This window comes from Mus caroli, unplaced genomic scaffold, assembly GCF_978045245.1.
Source record: "Mus caroli unplaced genomic scaffold, Mus_caroli_1 scaffold_9, whole genome shotgun sequence".
Taxonomy (NCBI): domain Eukaryota; kingdom Metazoa; phylum Chordata; class Mammalia; order Rodentia; family Muridae; genus Mus; species Mus caroli.
The window spans coordinates 39,209,600-39,236,084 of record NW_028227264.1 but is presented as its reverse complement, the minus strand read 5'-3'; the positions used below and the strand labels follow the sequence as shown (position 1 = coordinate 39,236,084).

At 39.8% G+C, this 26,485-nt stretch overlaps 1 protein-coding gene across 3 annotated transcripts in view; it reads right to left on the bottom strand.

Annotated features, from left to right (window-relative positions):
* The window catches only part of Wasf1 (WASP family member 1), a 56,565-nt gene that overhangs the window by 14,241 nt on the left and 15,839 nt on the right, over positions 1–26,485 (bottom strand). For all 3 annotated transcript variants that reach the window (XM_021174190.3, XM_029482863.2, XM_029482865.2), the window contains exon 2: positions 3,652–3,812. In XM_021174190.3, the coding sequence (XP_021029849.1) occupies positions 3,652–3,784 (133 nt within the window). In that variant the 5' untranslated portion in view covers positions 3,785–3,812. The remainder of the gene's footprint in view (positions 1–3,651; positions 3,813–26,485) is intronic.

Genomic DNA, 26,485 nt, shown 5'->3' with positions numbered 1-26,485 from the left:
GTTCCTTTCAGCAGAATAAACTGAACGCTTTCAACAAGCAAAAACCACAGGAAGAGCAGTAAAAGACAACCACTAGATGATTGGAACCGCAATGGTTAAGGGACAATGAAACAGAAGAAATTTACAGAATGTGAATTTTAAATTTTCATTAGTTATCTATTAGAAAGCAGAATTACGTTCTAATAGGAAAGTATCATGAAATGTTTAATTGGGTTGTGTGTTCTTTGGGTTGTGTGTTTTTACAAGCCACAGGAGGCCTGCAGTCCCGCTGCTACACAGTATCTAGTGTGCTATCAGTGCCTTAGAACAGAAAACCACCAGTGTCCAGAGCTATCTTACTTGTTTCTTGTTTATTTGGTTTTTTTGAGACAGCCTTAGTCTGTAGCCCAGGCTGGCTCCAAATTGCAGCAATCACCTAGCCTCAGCCTCCTGAATGCCGAGATTACAAATGTGAGCCCCAGGACCTGACTGTTACACAATCATTTTAGATAGCTTTTAATCAATTTAGATAGTTTTTTTTTTTTTAAATTTAAAGAAACCTAAAATTATAGGTGTTTCCATTGTTATTTTAACTGTTTTGAATGAAAACTAGTGTGAAACGTACTCTAAGGCTTTCTTTTCTCACCATCTTAAATGGGATAGAAAACACATTACAAATTAAACTTTCTTCAGTCTTAGGGCCAGAAATTAATTATGAAAGTCAATGAATTGTCCTAAGCCATAAAAAGCCTTAGACTATATAAGACTATCTGCATTGACACAAATGGTCTCTGCAGTTTCCACATTTCGTGCTCAGCCGACCTTTCTTTGATAAAAGCTTTTTATTTTAACTGAACTCAGTGAGACCCCTTCTGCCAATCCTTCAAAACATACAAGTTTAAGAAACTGAACCATCAAATGTACCAAAACTATTAAAGTAAAAGCAAACAGGTTCTGAGAGGGGTCAACTGGTCACCCCGTGTGTCTGGTTTTTTAAGAGTATAGGATTATTTAAAAGGCCAAGAAGCCCTTTAAATTTAACTTAATTCTAGGGTTTTAATTATGCCAAGTAGGGAAACATGAAAGGTTAATTTCAGGGCAATAAACTGTTGTTACACTTTGAACCCATGGGATTTTCTCTGATTTACAGTCTCTATGGGTAGCTTAGAAATTATCTACCTATTACATACCTACATGGTCCGAACACAAACATTAGGCCTAGTCATGATTACGTCCGATAGTGTTTGTCTTACACACATCAGTTACCACGTGTTTATTTAGAGTCAAGGATTCTTTACACTCTCATCTTTACGTTACATGAAAAATGTTAGTATTTCACCCAAACCATATTAATGCTAAATTCTGTATTGGGCACGTACATACCCAAAATACTATGTCTGTTATTAGATTCAAAATCTGTTTAAATTTAAGAATGTTCCCCCAAAGTTACTCCTGCCCTTTCTAAGCTCTCAGCATGTATCTCAGTATTAGTATATGGGTTAGTATTAATATACTAACACAGGCATGAAAACAGATTGGATATGATGTTTTAGAACTTAAACCAACTAATTTTAGACCACAGAAAGTCACCAAAATTTTTAAAAAAACATGGCTAATTCTATGTTAATACAGTATCTAAGACCTCTAAGATTTTTGGTTTGACTAGTGTTAAAAACTCAGGATGGCTTTCCTGTGGAACAAACACTGTAAACTGTAATTTTAGTGATTTCAATAACTGACCCGAGAAAACAGCCACCAACAGAAATAGAGTGGAATTAAATTAATTTCAAATGAACAGCCTGTTATTTATTCTCACAGCTACTTCTCAGGTGATGCAAGGATTTTAAATTCTCACAAGGAACACTCCAATAGGGGATTCTTCAACTTGGAGATGTGCACCTGGTCTTTTCCTGGGCTCTCTTTCATGCTGGGCTGGCAGGGGTGGCAGGCAAAGGCAGCCTCTCGGGTAACTAAGTGATTCTGAGGGTTATCAACCAATAAGCCACCGTGCACTGGGCCGCTAACCCGCGATGCTTAGTGGGTGAGGTGCTTGTATTTATGATAGGTTTGCTGAAACACAGAGACCGAAAAAGTGAGGGTCACCTGTGTAACTTCCCATGTTGTCCTAGCTGCAGCGGTAAAGACCCAAGCCTTTTTACATACACATGTACATATATATATATTTATATATATATATATATATATATATATATACACACACATACATAAGATTAATAATTTCTTGAGCCACGTGGAGATGGATCTTGTAGTTTTGCATTAGTGAGTTCTGTATTTGTGGATTTAATCTAATTCAATCAATTTTGGAAAAAATTGAAAAAAATTGCTTCTGTATTGAATACATACAGACTTTTTCTGGAAAGTAACACAGTTAACAATTACACACACAGCTTTTATGAAGTAGTAAGTGTTGTGAGTAATTCTGCACGATGTATGGGAAAATGTATAAATATACCACCTTATCCAAGGGGCGTGACCATCTGTGAATTATGGTATCGGAGGAATCTAGCTGATCCCTAATGAGAACCAAGAGGAGACATGAGTTGAAAGGAGAGGAAAGGAGCCAAACCCAACCGCTAAGAGACTCTAGGATGGTGGGTATTAAAGGGAAACCTAGTAGAAATACACTCAGGGAATACATCTAGTCAAGAACACCTAATTCATATTTAAAATGAAATATAGTTATCTGAATAAAAAGCTCATTGGTTCCATTAAAAGACACACTGGATGTATTTTTTCTAAAAAAGTTAATAACAGCAAAAAATAATTTGTGTAATTCCTTAACAAAGTGCATCCTGCTACCTCTCAAGGATGTGTTACTACATGCTTCCTTCTCTATGTGCCCACCACTGTGTACCACGTGTGTGAGTGTATGGGTGTGTGTGTGTGTGCGCACGTGCATGTGAGACAGGGTCTCTCACTGAACTGGAACCTCGCTGTTTCAGCTAAGGTGCCTGGCCAGTGGCCACTGGGATCTGCTATCTTTGATCCCCAATACTAGACTTAGAAGCACATTCAGATATACCCAGCTTTTTATGTGGGTGCTGGGGATTTGAACTTATGTACCATGGTGACTGTCTCAATAGGCCTCCTAATGCCTTCTCTCTAGCCAATCTTGCCTGACAGAAGCTGCATTCTCTTGCTGTTTTTACGTCACGGTGTATTCTAGACGCTTGGTCCCACGTTCTGATATCACACAGACTCACTTGTTAATCCCCCCACTAGTGTGGGCTTACCTTGCTCTATACACCTTTGATAGTGTGAAGCTTTTTCCTGGTAGTAATAAGATATATTTTACAAGAGATCTTAAAGTTCCCAAATACAAATAGTTGAATCATACAAAAACAGAAAACCAATAACAACCAAGCATCATATAGCTCTGGCTCTAGCCTCTGCAGGTCAAATCACATTTTCACAACAGTTTTACTACTTCTAACCACTGTGTGATACTGTTTAGAGAGGTTCTGTTATTTCCTTAATAGGAAGAAATTACTGTTGTAACTCATTGATGTTACTTAGTGACTAAATTTTCATAATAATGTTATAATCCTTAGATGAAACATCCCTCTTAAATTAATAACAAGTACATTTTTAAACACAATAACTCCAAAGCAAATTCTGGTCTGCAATATTTAAAGTGATATAAATTCTTACTTAGGCTACTCAGTTGTCTAATTATATTTGCCAGGGAAATGTTGGTTACGCATTCCAGCTCGTTCTTAATGCCCCTGGGCAGTGCTGTGTGGCACAAGTGCCGAGGGTCAATGTTTCTTTTCACCAACGGCATCTTGAGCTCAGCCACTGAACCAGCTCACCTGTGAGAAACAGAAAGAGAAACTGCCATCAGTCAGAGAATGGCACATGGAAGAATAAAGGTACATACTGTATGAAGACAAAGCAGGGCCACTTGACCCAAAGAAGCCAGACTCACTTGTTAATCATTTCTTTGCAATTATTCCAACTACACCATTCTTTTAAGCTTACTTTCAGCACTAATTGGCCTGTGAGGAATGCACACCACTGATATTTACCATTGTAGAGATGTGTACTATGTAGCTGGTGTAAGAGGGAAATCTGAAACGGCTGGGGAAGAAACATCACGTTTATATTTCTACATATACCAGCTGTGCCCCAGAGGAACACCCTAAATCGCATCAAATCTACCCAATGTTTAATTATCAACAAGTTCTGCTGCTTTGCATCTCAGCCTGTCCTCATTTGGGTGATTTGGCAAGCAATGGTTAGTCAAACAACACAAGCCTCTCACCACTGTGGTTCAAATTTCACTGACCACAGAATAGTAACTATAAACGTATAAACTCCAGCGTCACGACTAGCAGTCTGGATCATGAATCACTGCTGCTATGAGATGCACGCTGTGGCCAGTGTGCCATGGGTGCCATGTAGCTCACTGCACTGTATGTGTTACTCAACCACAGGCAGCAAAGCTTTTAACTGTCATGCCTTCTTGCCTCTCATCCTAAAGCCACACAACATTTTACAAAGTGGGTAGCTGGAAGGGGAGCTGACAGGACAATGAAAGAAGACAACGCTGAAAACGAAATTCAGATATAATCCGAGGGGAGTAAGAGAACAGACAGATGACTGGAAATGTCACTACTGTCACTGCTTGAGAGACTAGCTACACAATGGGAAGAACTTAGGAAAGGTCAGCATATGGTCACAAATGAGGAGTGTGTACTTGTTACAAAAGGGAGTATGCTCTGTACAAAGTAAACGCTGGGAGAAGAATTTCACACTCAAGGAACCCTAGCGCTGTAATGCTGCACTTAGGGAAAAGACAATAGGTCGGAGGCTGATTCAGATGCAGCGGAAAGGAGCTGCGCAGAAGTCTGCCAAGGCAGGAAAGACGCTCATGCTGCTATGTGTGCTATTGTAAGCTGTACAAGGCAAACACTGTTCAAAATGCTCTCAGTGAGTTCTTCAGTGAGAAATAAAACACAATTCTTCTTGCCGGTAACATTTACCCAGTAAATTTTACTTTGAAAAAGTGTCCCTGTACATTTTAAAACAGCAAGAGTTTCTTAATGCTTTTTGGTTGTTTTTAACTGTGTGTTATGATGTGTACGGGTGCAGACATGAACTTGTGGACAGAGGAGAACAACCTCTCAGTCAGTTCTCTCTTCCCAGCAAGGGCTGCAGGGATCAAACCCAGGTCTTCAGGCTTGTAACAAAGCACTTCTACCTGCTGAGTCATCTTGCCTTCTTGCTTTGGAGAAAACAAAACAAAAATCCCAACGAACACTAAAACATTATAATGAAACGGTATAATTTCTCCCACAGATTAAGATCATTTTCTGTAGTCTTAATGGTGTGTGTGTATCTGGGGGTGGGGGTGGGGGTGGGTAGAGGCAGAAATTGAGTGTCTCCTTAATCACCCTCTACCTTATTGTTTGAGACGTGGTCTCTCTCCAAACACAGAGCTTTCAGATCAAGGCTAGCCAGTGGTCCAGCCCCTCAGCACTGGGATCACTATTTGACTGACTTTATGTGCAGGGGACAGGCAGCTGCATGTGGGTCCTGTAAGTCCTTCACTGACTAAGCCATCTCTTCACCCCCATGACTTCCTTTTTAAAGCTTGTGTGTGTGTGTGTGTGTGTTCGCATGCACTCGGGGCTAAGAGCCCCAACTCTCCTGCTCCCGGACTCCCCTCTCACTGTATTCCTACCTTACTCTCATCCTGTCTTCACATGCTCTGTCTAGAATGCCTTTCCTCTCTCTCCTCACAGGGAAGAGTAACTGCTGAGCCTATACCCAGCATCTCTCCTCTGAATCCTCACCGAACTCCTCAGGAAGATGTACCCACCTACTTTTCCTGTCTTTAACTTTGACTCATATTTACATTTCACAGAATTCTATTAAGTATATGCTATTGTACTGGACTTAACTGAAAAGTTTGAGAGAACTAAAAATCTTGTCCTATTCAACTTGTTTTTCTAATATCTAAGTAGGTGGTGATCGACAGTTGATCAATATGTAAGTGGAAGAAAAAGCAATGGCCATAGCACATAAAGGCAAAACCAACAAAGCTCTTTAGGTCACCAAACATATAACTTAGGCAGACAAACATACACCTTTCTAAAACAACTAGTTCTGATTTAAGGATTGAGGGGTTTTATTTGCATAGATCTACTATGAAAAATAATATCCTACAGTTTCATTGCAAAACCAAACTTGGCTGGTTCCATGTGGGGATAAAGCAGGGACAGTGAGTTATTTTTTTTGGTATCTATAGAGTCCAGCTCAGAGGCTAACGCATACCTTTTGATAGAAAGAATCGGTAATGACTTATGAAGTGGTTCCAGACATTATTCTGATCATGAAGGAAAAATGGCTTTTACTGTGTTAAAACAGTGTCTTTATATACAGTGCAAGGTACCTGAAATGAAGTCCATTCTTATCCCTCCCCTGCCCTTCAGTTCATGCCATATATGACCATCTATCTAATTCAGCTATCAAAATCTTAGCAATAAAAACAAATAAAGGCTATGAAAGTGTCATATTCCTAGTGTTAGAAAACGCTTCACCACATTTAGCATAGCATCTTCTGTCAGATTAAAAAGAGAAAAAGGTAAAGTACCCATTAAAACATGTAAATTAATTACCAAGCAAAGAGGAAATCAAATTTATTTCATTATTTTTAATATCCTGTGACATTTTATTTAAAAGCAATATAAAATTGTACAGAATAAGCTAATTATAAATAATACCTTTTAAATTATCAATGTTTGATCTGATTCTGAAGGGAAAATTATTAACAAGAAAGCCAGATTCTACTGCGCTATAACATAAAACGTAAAACATAAAACAACTCATTTCTGAAATTGTTACTCTGTTCCCCTAGGTCAAGACCTATACTTCCCAACCATTGTAAAATTCAAATGGTTCTAAAAACAATTGGGTCCTTCAAGATAAAAGAACATAAAACAATTCTTGGATTTTTTCATATGTATATTTCCACTATTCTTAGCTATTAAATAATCAATTACAGATGCAAAATTATTGATGCAAACACATGTTGTATAACCTAATCAGACCAATTCTTGAAATAATTTTTAAGGAAAATTCTACCTAAAATTTAAGTAATGTTTTCAATTAAAAAAAAAAAAACCCTTTTGATAGGTATATTTCTAAATCGTGATGTAGGTTTTAAAATGTTAAATTAGCTACAATAATGCTGAAGATGACAGGCTTACCAAACAAGTAGACTGACTGCATGCTCCCTTCTAGGAGATCAAAGAAATATAACTGAAACCTAACTGCAGCAAAATGTCTGACAGCATTTGAAACTAAAGCTGTACTAACAGTTGCTTAAGTTCTTTTCAGTGTGTTTTCTAATGAAGCCATCTATGTATAAAAGCAAAAAGCAATATATAAGTGTCAAACTATCCCAAGATCAGATGCCACAATGATGTTGAATCTTTGGGGGGTAAAAATAATCACAAAAACAATTATACCAACTCTCATTTTCAGAACTCAAAAACTAACCAATAAAAACTATTTAAAAATGTCCAAGGAGCCCGAGTAAATAACGCACCCTCCGTTTCAGAGATGATGCACAAACATTACAGTTTCCGACAGGGGGGAAACTACATAGAGAGCTTAGTCTCGGGTTTCTGTCTTTCCTCTCCTCCTCTCTACCCTTCTTTCTTAGATGAAGGGAAGGGGGGTGAAAAGAAAAAAGGAAGATACAGTAATATTATAAGAAATTAGACAAATGGGAATGGATTATTAAATCTCCTTGGAAACAAAAGCATCTTCTATCCATAACCCTACATTGGTGGAGATCTTCATAGTAGGATGCAGCATTGAAGCTATATTTTTTACAATGGTACAGAATTTGTATTTTGATACAGGTTTAAGGTTCTCATTGGTATAAATCTTTGTTTATCGATTCAAAATTTAAAATGAATTTTGTTGCTATTAGATAGGCATATAACTTATTTAAGAATACAAGGCCCAGATACAGTCCTTTCAATTGCTGCTATTGCAACCTTTAGAATAATTAATGCAAGTTAATAGATAGTCACTCATGGTTACAGTAGATTCTAATTTAGCTAATTACAATTCAATGTTTTCAAGGTTATTCAAATAGTAAGTAGCTAAAATCCAATCAATGTTTAACAATTCAGTTATGCTATATATAGATAGATGGTCTTCAAAAGCATCAGAGATCCACAGAATATGGCAAGTAAGATTATTTCATTATTAAAAGATCTCTTGACTACGAGACATGTCTGTTCCTAACTGTATTCCCATTCTATTTTAAAGAAGGTGATGAGCTTCAATACCTCCATATGGAGTTGCTTCAACTGTGGGAAGCTAAAAAATGCCCTAATTTTATCTACAGGCAGAATGCTGTTCAAAAAGGTCAAATGGATGTAGGATAGTCAACTGTTAATGTCTGCCAAGACAGGATAAGCTAGTCCTTCAAAATTCCTCCTTCACTTAAGGTCTGTCTGTCAGATGTTCTGGGCCAGAAGACTGAAGATGGTGCTCCAACGTTATAAGGAATGTTGGGGACTGTCCAAACAGTAGCTGTCTCTGCCAACTGTTTCAATTTTGGAAGCTGTGTTTCTGCACTTCCTTCATACTCAAATATTTATTCCTTCTCAAATCTGATGGGACTGAAGACTAGATAGTTTTAGTCTCACAATTAAACTTAAGTTATTTAGCATTGAAGATATTCTAGACTTGAAAAGATGGTTTTAGGATAGTAATACAAGTTAAAATAGAAGATGGTGTAGGTACAAAATTATAAACTCATTAAAGTAGAATAGATGATAAAACACTTTATCTAAATTGCTGAATATAATGGACTAGACATTATAAATGTATATCATACATTTTTGATATTTTGATAATTGTTATAATTGTATTCAATTTATATCTGAGGGGGGAAAAAGCCTTTTATTGGACTAAAGAGGGGACTTGTTGAGGTTTGGTCTTACTGTCTACTGTAATGCTAAGTGTGGGCCCCCAAGACCTACAGTATGCACATAGCCTTGAGTGACCCTGACTCCAAGTTATTTCTGATTGGTAAATAAAGATGCCAACAGCCAGTAGCTGGGCAGAAGAGACAGTGGGTGAGGTTTAGGATTTCTGGGCTAGGGGGTCAGAGGAGAACCTTGGAGAGGATGGTGCAGGAGGAAGGAGAAGAAGCCATCATGGGTTAGGTAAGCCATAAAAAAGTGGCCCTGAGAGTTGGTCAACTGGAGATAAGAGCAGCCCAGGTGAAACATAGTAAATAGTAAGTAATAACTCCGGGTCATCAATAGGAAAGTAGACTCTAATAATATAGGAAAGTAGACTCTAATAACACAGACGCTCTTGTGCTGTTTAAGGCTTATTGTAAATATAAAGGTTGTGTGTGTCTTAATTTAGCTGGGAACTGGATGGTCAAAGATGGGATAGAAACCCCAGGTCGGGAATAAAAATTTCTATAACAGCTTATACATATACAAAATAATTACAATCAATAACTATGTATTAGTTTAAATGTAAAATGTCCTTCACATAGTCATGTATTTAAAGGGTCTCCAGCTGGTGACAGTATTTGGGAGGGCAGAGGTGGGTCTAAGAATGAGATTTAGAGGGCCTGCCTTGTTATGGTCCTCTCTGCTTCTTAATCTAGCTGCCATATGAAGATCTCCACTACGTGTCCCTGTAGCCACAAAACTGCTGTCATCCTTTCTCCATCAGTCACATGACAACAATGACAACAAAATAACAAGAACAATCAACCAAACACCTTCTGTAAGTTACTTTGGCCACTACTTTGTCAGGGCAATGAGAAAAGTCACTAATACAACCTAGGGAAAGCAATTTCTAGAGGGATATAAAAATTACTAATGTTTTATTGTGAGTAGTTAAGTGACGAGTCTTAGAACTCATTGTCAGTCAAACCATTTATGTTAATTTCAAATGGTTTCTTAGGTAAATTATTTTCAATTATCCTATGACTACTGGATATTTAGTTATTCAATCTAAGAAATGTATTATGTGATTGATGGGAATAAATTACTATAAAATAATTATTCAAATAAAAAGTTCCAGTACTTTAAGTTTTTAAGGGATTTTGACAGAAAATGTTTGTGTTTGTGGTATACGTATGCGTGTGCAAGTGGCCCATGTGTGTGCACATATGTGCAGAGGCCACCTTTGGGTATCTTCCTCCTGTATTGCTCTTCACCTGGCTATTACTATTATCAATGTTACTTTTTGTGATAGGGCTGTACATTGAACCTGGAACTTGTTGTTGCAGCTAGAACGCTGGTTTGTGACCCCTTGGATCTGCCTATCTCTGCTCTGTCAGCACCGAGGTTACAGGTGCGTGACATCACACCCACCTTTTATGGGTGCAGATTTGAGCTCAGATTCCCCAAACCCATGCACTCACTCACCTGCTGAGCCATCTCCCCACTTAAGGAAACTACTGTTAAAAGAAATGTCCCACTACTTTAAGGTTAGAACGGACTTAATTACATTCAATAAACTAATGAAATAATTGGATCATGAAAATAGCTTTCTTAAAACACAGTACAAATAACAAGATGTTTTGCAGTTATAAAAGGCAAAACTGATTAAGAAAACATAATTTTTAAAAAAGAATTATACATAACCAATCTAATTTTGAAACACAATTTAATTATGTAAAAAATCAAAAGGCCTGTCAACAATAAATTATCATAAAATATACCATAAAATACACCATTTAAAAAGAGTAATAGAACAGGGTCTTATAGCTTGCTTCCCTCTAAGCCTCCAGTGTTCATATTCCAGGCATTCATTACTGTAAACGAAAGACTGGAAGAAAAATATAGAGCTTTAAAGTGTAATAGAAGAAGCTGGTAGCAAACCATCTCAGGATTATACAAAAATAACAAGTTTCTTCTTTGTTGTGAATAGGAATCTTTAAAATCTGCATTCAGGTTTAAAAACCAATATACAAGTGTAAAGAACTGTGAGTCATGCTGAGTTACTCCAGGTACCAAACTGCTTTGAGATGCTCTGGCCTTTGATCAAAGAAATTGTCCCAAGAATAATGCTGCCTTTACAAAAACCAGTAATTACATTTTGTACCTCATGTGACAATACTAAAGTGTTACATTTTGATAGGCTGAGACTGAAAAGGATAAACTGTTATATGAAATAAAGTAAAAGTGGAAAAAAATAAGCTACAGTAATCCTAACATTGATGCTATCGGCTCACTCGAAGAGGGCTGAAAGAGACAGAGTGCAGACAAGCAGTAATCTGACCCATCAGACACCAGCTTATTATGTGATTCCATGGTACTCTTCAAGAAAGCATGTATTTCTTGGGTTAATAAACCAGTACTGAAACTTTATAAATCTATTACATAACCATATCATTACAGTAACATTATTTTCAATAGTTTAAAAGATGTTGCTTTGAAATCTGAGTGCTGGCATTCATCTCTCACAACTTTTAAGCAGCTCAGGCTGAGGTGGTCATTCACTGGCTGTGAAAGGGTAAGGGTTCCAATCTCCAGAAACCACTTAGAGCTGGTGCATCTGCAATCCCAGTGCTCCTGAAGTGAGACAGGAGGTGGAGGCAGGAGAATGCCCAGAGGCTTGCTGGCCATGTAGAAGGTTAGACAACAAGGCCCTGTGTCAAAGTGGGAGGTAAGGACTGACATCTGAGGCCCTCTGACCTACATGCACACACACACAGAGTACACACACACACAGAGTACACACACCAGTGAGGCCCTCTGACCTACATGCACACACATACAGAGTACACACATCAGTGAGGCCCTCTGACCTACATGCACACACACACACAGAGTACACACACCAGTGAAGCGCTCTGACCTACATGCACACACACACACACACACACAGTACACACACCAGTGAAGCCCTCTGACCTACATGCACACACACACACACACACACACACACACACACACACACACACACACACACATATACACACACACAGAGTACACACACCAATGAAGCCCTCTGGCCTACATGCACACACACACACATACACACAGAGTACACACACCAGTGAAGCCCTCTGACCTACATGCACACACACACATACAAGGTGCACACACCAGTGAGCCCCTCTGACCTACATGGACACACATACACAGTGCACACACCAAAACATCTTTTAAAACTGACAATCTACTTTTCTCAAATTTATATTCTCGTTTCCCTCACAAACACTGGAAAAACACATTTTAATTCCTACTTTAGAGCTTATAGGATATATTGTCATTTAACTTTCCTCCAGTGTGGACATTTTTATGACTTTCAAAATTTTTGGACAAGTTTTCACCAGGGTCAGTTGCTATTGACTTAAATATGAAAAACTCAAAGCTTCTGAAATACTTACTCTCAAAATATGTCTTTTACAGGAGAATAAAAATTTTGGGGAAGGGGGCGGGGCATGCAAGAGGAACAGCAAGCACCTTTGGAAGGAACCTTTAGAGGACAGCCCACAAATTAGCATAAGCATGATGGGTGTGCCTCAGAGAGTCCTGCATGAGGCTCTGAAGGTAGTACTCACGCAGTAATGGAGCACCGCTTGGCTTTACCCATTAGGAAACAGAATTGGGGCCCCTTTGGCTTCTTTTTAAGTGAGAAAACGTATGGATACTTATCACAGTGAAGAGATGGCTTTTAAATATAACACAAGTGGGTGCCCCCATGGTCAGCAAGTCCCTTGTAATCTACGAGCTGTAAGGAAACTCTCCGGGGCTCCCAGCCCCCCCCCCCCGCCCCCCCCCGCTGGCAGTATCAGCGGCACAGAAAATCACAGTGACTGTGATTCTCAAGCACTGCTGCTGGAGAAGATCAATGACTCCATTGTCATACTCGGAAAGAACTTAGAGATGAAGGCTGTGAGTAAAGTTAAGGTAAGATGTTTTTGGTAGTGGCCTTGATGTTGAAAATCTCAGGGAACAACTTAAAGTTCAGAAAGGCATAGTTTTGATAGCTGAGTGAGGGGCTCCTTGAGGCCAGGGTACAAGAACAATGGCGGCCTGGTTATCGCTAGCTGATGCGCCTTTCTTGCTAATGATGGGTTGGTAATCAAGGGCGATGATGAATTTCCTGTACCCGTGTATGCCCTCAGCTTTCTGATTCCATGATTTAAATGTCAATGAGTAGCTGTGCACCCTGAGGATATAGAGTAGAAATGGCTGATTGCTTTTTATATATAAAAGTTTAGATGTGTGATTCTTTGAAGATTTTTTTCTGGGATATTTTCATTTTATTTTGAATAATCTTAAGACATAATTTTCTTATTTGAAACAAAATTAGCTCAAACTTTTCATCACAGTTTTTCCAAATAATTGCTTACCTGTGCTTTTTATCTTTTTTTTTTTAATTTAAATTCTTTAATCTTTTTTTTTTTTACAGTTTAGACTTCATTTCCCCTCCTGGTCTGCCACCCAACCATTCCCCATCCTATAGCGCCATCCCCCTCTCCTGCCCCAGTCTCCAAGAGGATATCCCCACCCCCACCCCAGGCCTCCCAACTCCCTGGGGCCTCAAGTCCTCAGGGTTAGGTGCATCTTCTCTCACTGAGGCCAGACCAGGCAGTCCTCTGCTGTATATGAGTGTGTGTGTGTGTGGGGGGGGGGGGGGGCCTCATATCAGCTGGTGTATGCTGCCTGGTTGTTGGCCCAGTGTCTTTTAAGATTTTTTGGTAAGATTACTTTTTAAGAGAAATAATAAAAATGATTGCTTCTTTTTTTGAAACTTCAAAACACAGCCTGCCAGTAAGAGAACTGGCTGAGAAATACCGTGCTTCTTCACACTGTTAATCCATAACAAGCTGCTTAGACATGAATGCATGTGAGTCCTTCACCTGTAATATGTACAATGTTTGATCATGGAAGAGTGTTGGAGAACATGCTATTTTTTACTTATATTCATTGTAATCATTCATGTGAAGAAAAACAATGTATCCACATTGTAATTTTTATATTGCTTGAAAGGTTTCTTTGGGGGATATAAACTGTAGGGGAAAAGCAATGAAGTACGTAAGCATGCTTCAAAAATAAGGGACGTGTGTGTGTGTGTGTGTGTGTGTGTGTGTGTCCCTTTTGCCAGCCCCAGAGATTTAAGTTTTGTTCCCTCAGAGAAGAAACCTGCTGTGATTAACTGCTCCACCCACACGTCCTCCTCAGTACCTGCCCTGCTGGAATGGGACTCTGGCCATTCTCAGCCCTCATATGAGGGACTCTGGCCATTCTCAGCCCTCATATGAGGGACCCTGGCCATTCTCAGCCCTCATATGAGGGACCCTGGCCATTCTCAGCCCTCATATGAGGGACTCTGGCCGTTCTCAGCCCTCATGTGAGGGACTCTGGCCGTTCTCAGCCCTCATGTGAAGGTTTGTTACTGTTTTCTCAGCTCGCTAAGAATCAGAACAGGTTAACTCCTTTGTGCCCCAGTTTCTTATCTTTAAAATAAGGAAAACATTATCTACCTCAAAACATTCGAGGTGGCAGCTAAAGTGGTTATCACGGATACAGCTTTTAGAGAAGTCCTTAATGCAGAGTAGGGACACACTAAACAACACCGCTACCTTCTTACCACACTGAGCTTTAGCAGACACAACTGGCAGCCTCTCTGACTTCTTTGTTTTTTAAGTGAGAAAATGAGTGGATACGCGGGTATCACAGGGCAAAGATGGCTTCCAAACATAACACAAGGGGGCTGCATATATGGACATAGTACACACTCTTGCATCAGAGGACACAGATAAAATGTACTGAGGACAAATTTCAGGCATGGCAAGGTGACAGAAGGGTCAAATTTAGAGAAGAGTTTGAAAATAACTACACGTTAGGGATATTTGCTGGTCACAGAGGCAGAAGTGTCTCGAGAATATAGGAGAGGGATTTGGGGAGGCTGGAGAAATCAGTCAACCAAGGAGCGAGCATTCCCGGGTGCAGAAGATGAAAACAAAGGCTGGCTGACTCAGAGGAACCTCGAGATGAGTCACAGGAGAACTTCTAGATCCTTTGAAAGCAAAAGGATACCTTGTTTCTGTTGGAGTCTAAAGGTACAAGTTACAGCACCCAGAAGTAAGAGCCTTTCTAACTTTACTGCATATAAATTATCTATTTCATGCTGGCGTTACAGGGATAGTGATGTTTCAAACTCCAACTCGTTCATTTCATCTCATTGCATCGCGTTCGCTTTCGTGTGGATTCCTGGGTTTACTAATTACTGGGAATACATAATCACTTAAAGACGGTTTAGTATTCAAAGAAACTCTTGCTATTTTCTCACCTATTATAAATTTTTGACATAATTTGTCATCTTGGCAGTTTACTGCACAGAACTGTTTTCTCATTTTAAACCTGGGCTTTTCTACACATAATTTCTCTTCCTGGACACCTTCAAATTACACACACACAAAAACAAAACAAAAAAAACCCAAAAAACCAACCAATCCCTCCCAAAAAAAAAAACCCCAACCAACCAAGCAAAAAACAACACAAACAATCAGACAAACAAACAAAAACCCCACAACCAACTATACTCCTCATACTTAATAGCTTTTTAACTCATAAAAGCCTATTATTTTCAAGACAGGAAGAAACATTAAAACTGAGACCAGTGGTTCTCAACCTTCCTAATGCTGCAACCCTTTAATACAGTTCTTCATGTTGTGGTGACCTCAACTGTAAAATTATTTTCATTGCAACTTCATAACTGCAATTTTGCTACTGATAAGAATTAGAATGTAAATATTTGATATGCAGAATACGTGATATACAATTCGACCCCCAAAGGGGTCTTAACACAGACTAATAACCACTGAGCTAGATAATTATGTCTCATCACTAGATAACTAGACATGGCTGAAGAAGTTAAGAAAATGGTCAAAGTTCATAAAAGGTACAGCAAAGCTGAGATCAGATCATAATAATCAGATAAAATGTGGGTTCCACATTTTACATATACTGCTTATTCTGTTCTTAATCCGCTACTGTTTCAAACCCACTTTGTATTTCTGACAAGGCAGCCTCCCACCTCTCCCAATATCCTCAACATTTCCAATTTATTTTGAGGACGCAAATAATGCTTTCCAATTCTCAGAGATGACTACTCCTTTCAATAAATAGCTACAGATTATATACTAGGATTAAAACATAGATAGTGAAGATGCAAAACAATTAAAATAGCTTTGCCACCTAGAAGCTTACACAACAGGAACAAAGATGGAAAGCTCAACTTTAAAACCAGTTAAAACTAACATTTAGCTAAGGTCTACAGTAGCTCAGACCAAAGTAGTCGAGAAAAATGAAATCAAGGCAAGTGAGAGGTTGAGGAACCTATTAAATAGATATGTGATATTCAAAATATGAACCATTAGTCACGTGTGGCTGAACTTAGATTTAAGATCGTATCGAACTCCACTCCACAGCCATCCTAATCACCACATACGGCCTGTGGCTGCTCCTTGTACAGGGTCCTCACAGAGCTGCAGAAAGCTCCACGAATAGCACTGATGTATCATGATAGATAAGATGACAGAGATGAAGACAGTTTAAATCAAGTATATGAAAGGTAAAAAAAAAAAAAAAAGAAAGAAAGAAAGAAAGAAAGAGAACAACTTGTTTGAAAAAAAAAACACAGAAGCAGGAAGGAAAAACAGTGCACTGAAACTACAGACTTCAAACTTCAGTTTTCAAAGAAGAGCAAATACTCGCTCCAAGAGGAAGGTGGCAGACGCTTGATTTAAAGAGCGTGTCTTGTGGAATTAACCAGAATGAGGAATGACTCACTGGATCACAGGCTCTGGACACACCCATATGCACAGCTTTAGTAAAAATTGCCGGTTTCCCAAAGTGCTCGAGCTGGTTTATATTCCTACCAGCACCTCAGCGAGTTCGCTGACATCCACGCTAACACCTGATGTTGTATATTAGCAGTCTAGCCATCCAAGTGTGACCAACATTGCCTTATTATCAAGTTTTATCTAGTCTAATTTGAATTTCAGGGAGATGGCTCAGTGATTAAGCAAATGCTTGGATTCCCCAGGACACACATAAATAAGTGCTGGGTGAGTGAGCATTGCTACCTACTTGTAATTCTAGCTTCAGAAGGAAGAGACAGAGGATCTCCTTACCAAGGATTAGCCAGACAAGTGAGGTCTGAGTTTGACTGAGAGACCCTGTCTCAACTAGTCAGGTAGAGCAATCAAGGTGGTAGAGGAGAGACAGACAGACAAAAACACAGTGGAAGCAGGGAAAGACGGACAGAAAATGAACAAATTAGGCTGCCAGATCAGGCTACTACTACTGTAATCTTGCCACAGTACTTTGCCTGATGAAGATGAGATCCACCGACACAGGAGAGCCACAGGACACTGCCAAATCCCAAGAAAAGGGTGGCTATCAGTTGAGTGCAATGACATGACAAGATCCTCTTCAGTTCTGCTGGCACCTGAGAAGGGTCTTCAGATATCAATTCCTACTGACACCAGATGGTACCTAGTAGAGCCTAGGATTGGGCCATTGCCAGCAAAGTGAATAAATACCATTATTCAAAAGGACACAGACACCTTCAAAAGCATCTTTCTCTTTAAATGGCTCAAAAAATATGGCTTTAGCCATTTCTTAAAAAAAAAAACTGTTTAGTATTAAAATGGTAACATTGAATTTAAAAATAGCATCTTGACAGTTTTACCTATTTAGAATGCTAAGTTCAATTTAAACATGTTTGTCATGAGAATAACTCCATTTGACACTATAACATTCTATTGACTACACTACAGTACTTATGAAATAACAATATGGCAAGAAACATCAATTCAAATCAAGTATATAATAATAACTAAAAGCCAAAGAATAAAATAATTTATTATAAGATAAACTAAGCCAGGCAGTGGTGGCGAATGCCTTTAATCCCAGCACTCAGGAGGCAGAGGCAGGTGGATTTCTGAGTTCGAGGCCAGCCTGGTCTACTGAGTGAGTTTCAGGACAGTCAGGGCTACACAGAGAAACCCTGTCTTGTAAAAACAAACAAACAAAAAGTAAATTAAAGGGAGATTGGATATAAGAGTCTTTTAGAAGCAGTTATATTTTATCACTAATAAATTAATAAACTGACAAGGATATTATATTAATACTGCCCCTGCACACTTAATTTAATAAAAAAGATGTTTCAAATACAATTCTTTTATTAAAATATAATTTTTAAAGTAGAAATTGGGTGACTTTAAGTTGACACCTGCTTATTATCTGGTTTCTGAGAGCTACAGTAATTTACTACATACTTTTATCTTGAAAATGTAAAACTGTCCAGTTTCTAATACAGCTTCTTTCCAATAGCCACCATCAATCTCTCCTAATTAAGAAATCAAGAATAATAGCCAGTATTATTCTTTTGTCCTTATACTTATTTTTTTCTTTGAGTAATTAGGATAATAAATTATGAAGCCTAAATTTAAGCTCAAGTAGCCACTTTTAATTATAATAGAAAACTAAAATCTCAATACAATAAAACCCTGTTTAATCATGTTCTACTAATTGTGAAACTGACACCATCTAGACTAGATAGATGCTATTTTTACTAAAGTATAAGTTGAAAGATTGTTTTGCTAGGAAAACATTAAGCTACCAGTACTAAGAAAATCTATGACTGAAAAAGTATTAGCTTTAAATAAAGTCAAACACCAGATTGCGGAGACAGCCCAGAAGGTCACGTGGTAGCAGAACAAGACTGTCAGCCTGAGTTCAATACCCAGAATTCTTTCCATGTCTGAGTACACACACACAAAATAACTTTTTTAAATCAAATAATCCTTTCAAAGAGTATTTTATTTTCTAAGTAGAAAATAAAAAAAGTAACATTCTTTCTTTGTTTTTGTTCTTTTCAGGCAAGGTATCACTATTTCATAGCTCTGATTGTCCTGGAACTCAATATGTAGCTGATACTGGCCCTGAACTCAAGAGATCCACCTGCCTCTGCTTCCCAAGTACTAGGATTTAAGAGGTGTTCCACCACACCCAGCAATAGCAATATTCTTAATTCATCCATTTAACAAATTCAAGACTGTAGTAAAAAGAAAGACTTTAATGACAATCTGTTTCATAGATCAGTGCCTTGCTCGGCCATCATCAGAGGGGCTTCCTCCTACAGCAGATGGGAACAAAAAAGAGACCCACAGCTAGGCATTACACAGAGTGAGATTCTGGAACACTCAGTTCTAAATGGTGACATCTCCATCAAATCCCTCCCCTCTCAGGGTCCAGGAAGCCCTACAAGTGAGAAGACAGAAAGTATGTAAGAGCCAGAGGGAAGGACACAGCCCTCGAAATCAAGAGGCTAGACACACATATGAGCTCAGAGCCTGCAGACAGCAGCATGTGTGGGGCTTGTACTGCTCTGCTAGGGTCCTATGCGCTCATCGCTCACCCCAAAGCTAGCTAGCTCCAACTGATAACCAAATGCACATAAGAATTTAGCTTTCTCCAAGGGAGTCTCACTGGAGGAGGAGAGTGGTTCCTCTCAAGGGAGGGCTGCATGCCCAGCGGGAGATGGCAACAGAAACCTTTGGAAGTTCTGTCTCACTGTCACATCGGGGCTTACTCATTTTTTTTCTTATTTTTTTATATTACTCATATTTTTTCTCTTCCTTTACCCTACAGGTCCTCTAGGCACATACTAGGGATTTTCAGCTTAGTATTTCTATGAGATTCCTGAGTGTGTAAACAAGTGGGTCTGTACATCTGTATCGGTTTCTTGTGTCTTTTCTTGGGCTCATTTGCTTCTGTTTGTTTTGTCCTATTGCAATGTGTTAGTTTGTTTTGTTATTTTATTTTATTATTAACTCCTAGAAGCCTGTCGGTTTTCTAAAGAGACAGAGAGGGGAAGATTCTGGATGGGGAAGCAAGATAGGAAGGAACTAGGAGAGAGGACAAACCATAATCAGGATATATTATGTGAAAAAAAAATCTATTTCCAATCAAAGAAAAGATAAAACAATAAAGGCCAAATATTTAAGCACCTTATATTTCTTTTTAACTATTAAAATTAATTCTTTGATAACTTCCTCCATGTATATAATGTATTTTCCTTTCTCATTCCCACTGTGTTAAGTCAGGGTTGCTTGCGTGAGCTCGGGAAGAGGGTTACTTACTGGGACAGGAGCAACCTACCAACGATCACATCACTGAAGAAACCACTCCTCCTCCCCCAGCAATCACTGACCTCGGCTCCCTGAGCCCTTCCCCCAATCCTGATGAAATGTGGACAAGTTCAACCCTGCACAAGTCTTTGTGGAGATGAACGCAGCTGCAGCCACATCATGTCCAGGAGACAAAGCTTCCCAGCGCTCTTCCCTACTCTCCAGTTCTAACAAAACGTCACACCTGCACATAACATCTCAGTGACTACTCAGGCGCTTGCAGCTCCCCGCTTTATCATCATATCCTCCCAAAATGTATTGCCCTCCTTGTTGGTACTTGTGATGGCCTATCTATAGGTAACTATGCATCATTTCCTACATGATTTGCATGAGTTGCACCATATCCCTCCACAGTTCTTGTGAGACTCGAGGAGGACTGAAACAATGTAGTCATCATGTTTAGACCTGGAGTCTTAGGGAGCTGAGTAGGGTTCAATAAGATCACAGCTGTGTTACTTTTCATGTAGACGTCTATGTTTTCTTAGGACTGCCAGCAAGAGGGCTGTGACCAGATGCAGACTCTCAATAATGGAACAGACCCATGAGCCATTGTGTTTACAAGTTTCTTAGCCTCGCATATTTATTTATGGTAACAACAAAAGATCAAACTATTCATTAAAGTTGTGCAACTTAAAAAAAAATTAAGGACCTCAGAAACTCTGATAATTAAAATAGCTACAAATTCTTAGCACACCTTTAAAACATTGAAGTTTTTGTGTCTATTCTGCCCTATACCCTCTATCTTAGTGTTCTATTGCTGTGAAGAAACAACACGACCACAGCAGCTCTTAAAGGAAAGCATTTGACTGGGGCGGGGCTTGCTTGTAGTTTCAGAGGTTCAGTCCATTGTCTCCATGTCTGGAAGCATGGTGGCAGCAAGCAGACATGGTGCTGGAGAAGGAGCTGAGAGTTCTACGTGAGGATCCCCAGACAGCAGGAAGACAGACACTGGGCCTGGCTTTTGAAATCTGAAAGCCCATCCCCAGTGACACAATCCCTCCAACAAGACCACACCTCCTGATCTGTTGCAAGTAGTTTTATTCCCTGATGACTGGTGTATAAGCCTTTGGGGGCCGTTCTAATTCAAACCACAATATACTTCTATCTCCCTTTTACCCCCTTCCTCTTCCAGTAGACTCTCTGGTTCCTCTAGACAGCTTTGCTTCTACTTTCCTGTCACATATGCAAGCATGATTTTGTGTATCCATATAAACCTAAGAATGACAAATGAGAGAAAATAAACAGTATTTGCTTTAAGTCTGGCTTAATTCACTTGTCTCCAGTTGTACACATTTTCCTACAAATAACCTGACTTCATTCTTTATACATAAATAAAAAAGGTCAAGGCCAGCTTGTGCTGTATGAGGTCCCATTTTAACAAAATAATATGGCAATTAATAAATACAAGCATTCTAAAACTTCCATTCTTCTGTTACTTAACTGTATCCAGTATGGACTCTGATTTTATCAGTTCTTATTGTTATATAACACTACAAAAAAATCATAGTGTAGCATAACAACTGATTTTATGGGTCAGCAATTTAGGTTGTCTTTATGACCAGCTGCCAAGTAGCTGATTGATCTACAATGGCGTAGGCAGGATGGCTTCCATCCATTTTCCATGCCTGTACATCATCTAGTTGGCTGAGACTTGAAACATGTACGGCATAATGTCTACACTAAGAGTCAAAGCATAACTTCCACCGAGTCTGCTGGCCAACGCCCTACGACAAGGAGGACAGAGACTTAAACGGATGGAAAGGCAGAGTCACCAAGCTGCTCACTGTGGTTCACAATCTACCATGGTACTTTATCAAGTACTGTCCACGACATCCCAGTCAGTCTAAGTACTGTACCATATATGCATACAGTTATATAATCTTATGCATTTAATTATTATACTACATTTATTCATTACACAAAAATCCTCAGGAAAGGAAGACTTCTTTCTTGGCATGTAGGACATTGAAAGTTCCTTTCCCTTACTCTCCCCTGTCTTCCCCTCCCCTTCCTTTCCTTTTCTTTGCGATAAGAGTTTCTCTGTGCAATAGCCCTGGCTGAGAGTGTCCTAGTTAGGGTTTTACTGCTGTGAACAGACACCATGACCAAGGCAAGTCTTATAAAAACAACATTTAATTGGGGCTGGCTTACAGGTTCAGAGGTTCAGTCCATTATCATCAAGGCATCAAGGTGGGAGCATGGCAGTATCCAGGCAGGCATGGCACAGGAGGAGCTGAGAGTTCTATGTCTTCATCCAAAGGCTGCTAGTGGAAGACTGACTTCTAGGCAACGAGGGTGAGGACCTTATACCCACACCCACAGTGATACACCCATTCCAACCAGACCACACCTATTCCAACAAGGCCACACCTTCAGATGGTGCCACTCCCTGATCCAAGGATATACAAACCATCATATTCCACTCCCTGGTCCCCACAGACTTATTCAAAAACATGAGTCTATGGGGGCCATACTTAAACATAGCATAATGCAAAATGCATTTAGTCCAACTTTCAAAGTCCTCATAGTCTATAGCAGTTGCAACAATGTTAAAAGTCCAAAGTTCAAGGTCTCTTCTGAGATTCATTCAACTTAATTAACTGTAATCCCCAAAGCAAGGCAGGAAACCAGCTGGGCAAACTCCAAACTCTGCATCTCCATGGCTGATGTCAAAGCGGTCTTCAGATCTCCATTCCTTTTTCATCTTTGTTGACTGCAACAAACTGCTTTCTCCTGGGCTGGTTCTACTCCCTGTTAGCAGCTTTCCTCAGCATGTATCCCATGGCTCTGGCATCTTTAACATCTTTGCGTCTCCAAGGCAATTTCAATGTTACAGCTTCTTGTTTCAGTGTCTGGGATTCCACTTGATCTTTTGTATTCCTCCTAAGGGCTGGCATCACTTTTCCAGCTCTGCCCTCTGTAGCACTCTAAGCTCAGGTTGATCCACTCCACTACAGCTGCTGTTCTTGGTGATCATCCCATGGTACTGACATCTCCAATACACTGGGGTGTTCCACTCCAACTAGGCTTCACCAATAGCCTTTCATAGGCTCTCTTCCCTAGCCTCTCACAGTGCTAACCCTCAGCTTCTCTCCAAGATCCCTTCATTCCTTCACAAGCAGTACCACCTGAGTGACTCTTACACATTACCAAGTCCAGCCGCAGCACGAGGTACAACCTTGGCTATCTCTGGAACACAGCTTCTTTGTGCTCCCAGAAAACAATTCCCATAAGCTTTCACCTCAGTAATGCTGGTCTCTTCTTAATCACTGCTAATTCCTTAGCTCCAGCTAACCAGCATCAATTTTCCCAGTAGTTCCTTCCATTCTTAACTCTAGAGCCAGAGCCACATGGCTGAAGCTGCTGAGTTCTGCTGCATACAGGAACTAGAACATGATCCCCTTGTCCTATTACATTGTCACTGGCTTTCTGTTTTCCAAATCCTTCACTGCCTAAACTTGGCTATCCTGGATCTTGCTCTGTAGATTGACCTTGAATGCAGAGATCAGCATGCCAGTCTCCTGAGATTAAAGGTGTGTACCACCATGCCTGGATTTAATTTAGCTGGGTAGGATCTTGCCCCAAGGTCCCACTCCCTTAATCTGTTATCTCCTAGAACACAGGATTTTGCTCCATTTCACTTCCTGGTATGCCTTTAATACTCGAACCATATATTTTATATTTGGCCTTTCTAAGCTTGCTATGCTTGTTCAAACTTCTCTTTGTGAGACTTAACCAGAGACCAGAGTCTCTGCTGGGCTTTTTTGAAACTTCCTTTGTCAATGCAATTAATCCAAGTCTCTTCACCTTAGCCTCAGGCAAACTTTTCAGACAAGGGTAAAAAGTAGCCACATTCTTCACCAAAATACCACAAAACCAGTCTTTATGCCACATTCTGAAATTCTTCTCCTTTGAAATCTCTTGGGCCAGGTCAACACAGTTCAAATCACTCCCAGCAACAAAATCTTCCATATTCCTACTAGGATGACTCATTAAGCCCCATTTAAAGCATTCTACTGCTTTCCAAATCCAAAGTCCCAAAATCCACATTCTTTCAAATAAAAGCATGGTCAGGCCTATCACAGCAATACCCCACTCCTGGTACCAACTTGTCCTAGTTAGGGTTTTACTGCTGTGAACAGACACCATGACCAAGGCAAGTCTTATAAAAACAACATTTAATTGGGGCTGGCTTACAGGTTCAGAGGTTCAGTCCATTATCATCAAGGCATCAAGGTGGGAGCATGGCAGTATCCAGGCAGGCATGGCACAGGAGGAGCTGAGAGTTCTGTCTTCATCCAAAGGCTGCTAGTGGAAGACTGACTTCTAAGCAACGAGGGTGAGGACCTTATACCCACACCCACAGTGACACACCCATTCCAACCAGACCACACCTATTCCAACAAGGCCACACCTTCAGATGGTGCCACTCCCTGATCCAAGGATATACAAACCATCATAGAGTTTCTCTGTGCAATAGCCCTGGCTGTACTGGAACTTACTATGTGCATCAGGCTGGACTGGAACTCAGAGATTGGCCTGCCTCTTTCTCCCAAGTGCTAGGATTCAAGGTGTGAGCCACCACATCAGGCTGGAAATAGAAGTTTCTACAACTAATAACCACCCCCAAAATAACATTATCACGCCAGAGTCAAAACCAAAAACTAGGCCTTACTGTACTGGCTAGTTTTGTGTATCAACTTGACACAGGCTGGAGTTATCACAAAGAAAGGAACATCAGTTGGGGAAATGCCTCCAAGAGATCCAGCTGTAAGGCATTTTCTCAATTAGTAATCAGGAGGGAGGTCCCCTTGTGGGTGGTGCCATCTCTGGGCTGGTAGTCTTGGTTCTATAAGAGAGCAGACTGAGCAAGCCACGGGAAGCAAGCCAGTTAAAAACATCCCTCCGTGGCTCTGCATCAGCCCTTGCTTCCTGACCTGTTTGAGTTCCAGTCCTGACTTCCTTTGGTGATGAACAGCAATGCGGAAAGTGTAAGCTGAATAAACCCTTTCCTCCCCAAGTGCTTCTTGGTCATAATGTTTGTGCAGGAATAGAAACCCTGACTAAGACACTTACTTAGGTCAATGTTTTGTCCATGACATCAACTTATTACTGCAAGATCCTGGCAGTACAATTCAATACACTGTAGTAATTCTATAAAGTACCTTCTCAATGTTAATTTGGGATATAAATTAAAATCAAATTTGCTTGATTACTTTGGATAGCCTACCTGACTTACAAATCACCCATGGTCAACTTAAATTCAAAGCTGTTTGTATGCCACAGAAACCATCCTGTCCAAGTCTGACTGTGGAAAGTGCACTTTGCTTTCAGTGAGTATAATTCACTCAACAAATCTCAACTGAATGCCTATCGTGTTAGTCATTGTGCTAAGTGCTCAGGATTCAAGAAGGTAATGTTGTCTCATGAAAAACTTCTTTTCACACAGGTTCTCCTCCTTAAAGCACGAGGGACTATTAACAAGATAATTAATTCCAGAACTATTTTCTGGCATCTAGTATTTGACATGAAGTATATTATTTGTATATTTAAAATCTGTAAAGTAACAAAAGCCATTTTAAACATTATTTAATTACTTTTATTTTATGTGTTATACTGTTTTGCCTCCATGTGTGCATTGGCACCACATCATCATGGTACAGGTGGAGGCCAGAGAGAGAGCCAGATCACTGGATACAAAGTTACAGATTAATGTGCACCACTAGATGGGTGCTAGGAATCAAACCCAAGTCCTCTGCAAGAACAGTAACTCAAGAATGGCAGCTGAAAACAATTCGATCACCTGTATATATTAAGATACATTCACAAATGCGTGACCTGTCAGGATATACTAGTGATTCTTGACTCTTCTTTCTACTCTTTGTCTACCTGTTTGGCACCACTAGGTTGACTGTACCTTCAAAATAAGTATCAAATTCATCTGTTCCTCTCCCATCTTCGCAAACAGCTACCCTGGATCAAGCTGCTATAGCTTCTTGCTCAGACTAGAACTGGTGTCCATTTGGTTACCTGAGTTCACTTGCCTTCCTAGAGCAACTACTGGTAGGCTTACAATGCAAGCCCGATCATGTGATTTTCCCCATCACCCTGGCTGCTTTTATGTCAACTCCACATAAGCTAAGTCATCTGAGAGGAGGGAACCTCAATGGAAAAATAATAAATAAATAAGCCTACACGAGACCAGGCTATAGGCAGGCAAGCCTGTAGGGCATTTTTTAAAATTACTGATTGAAGAGGGAGTGCCACCTCATT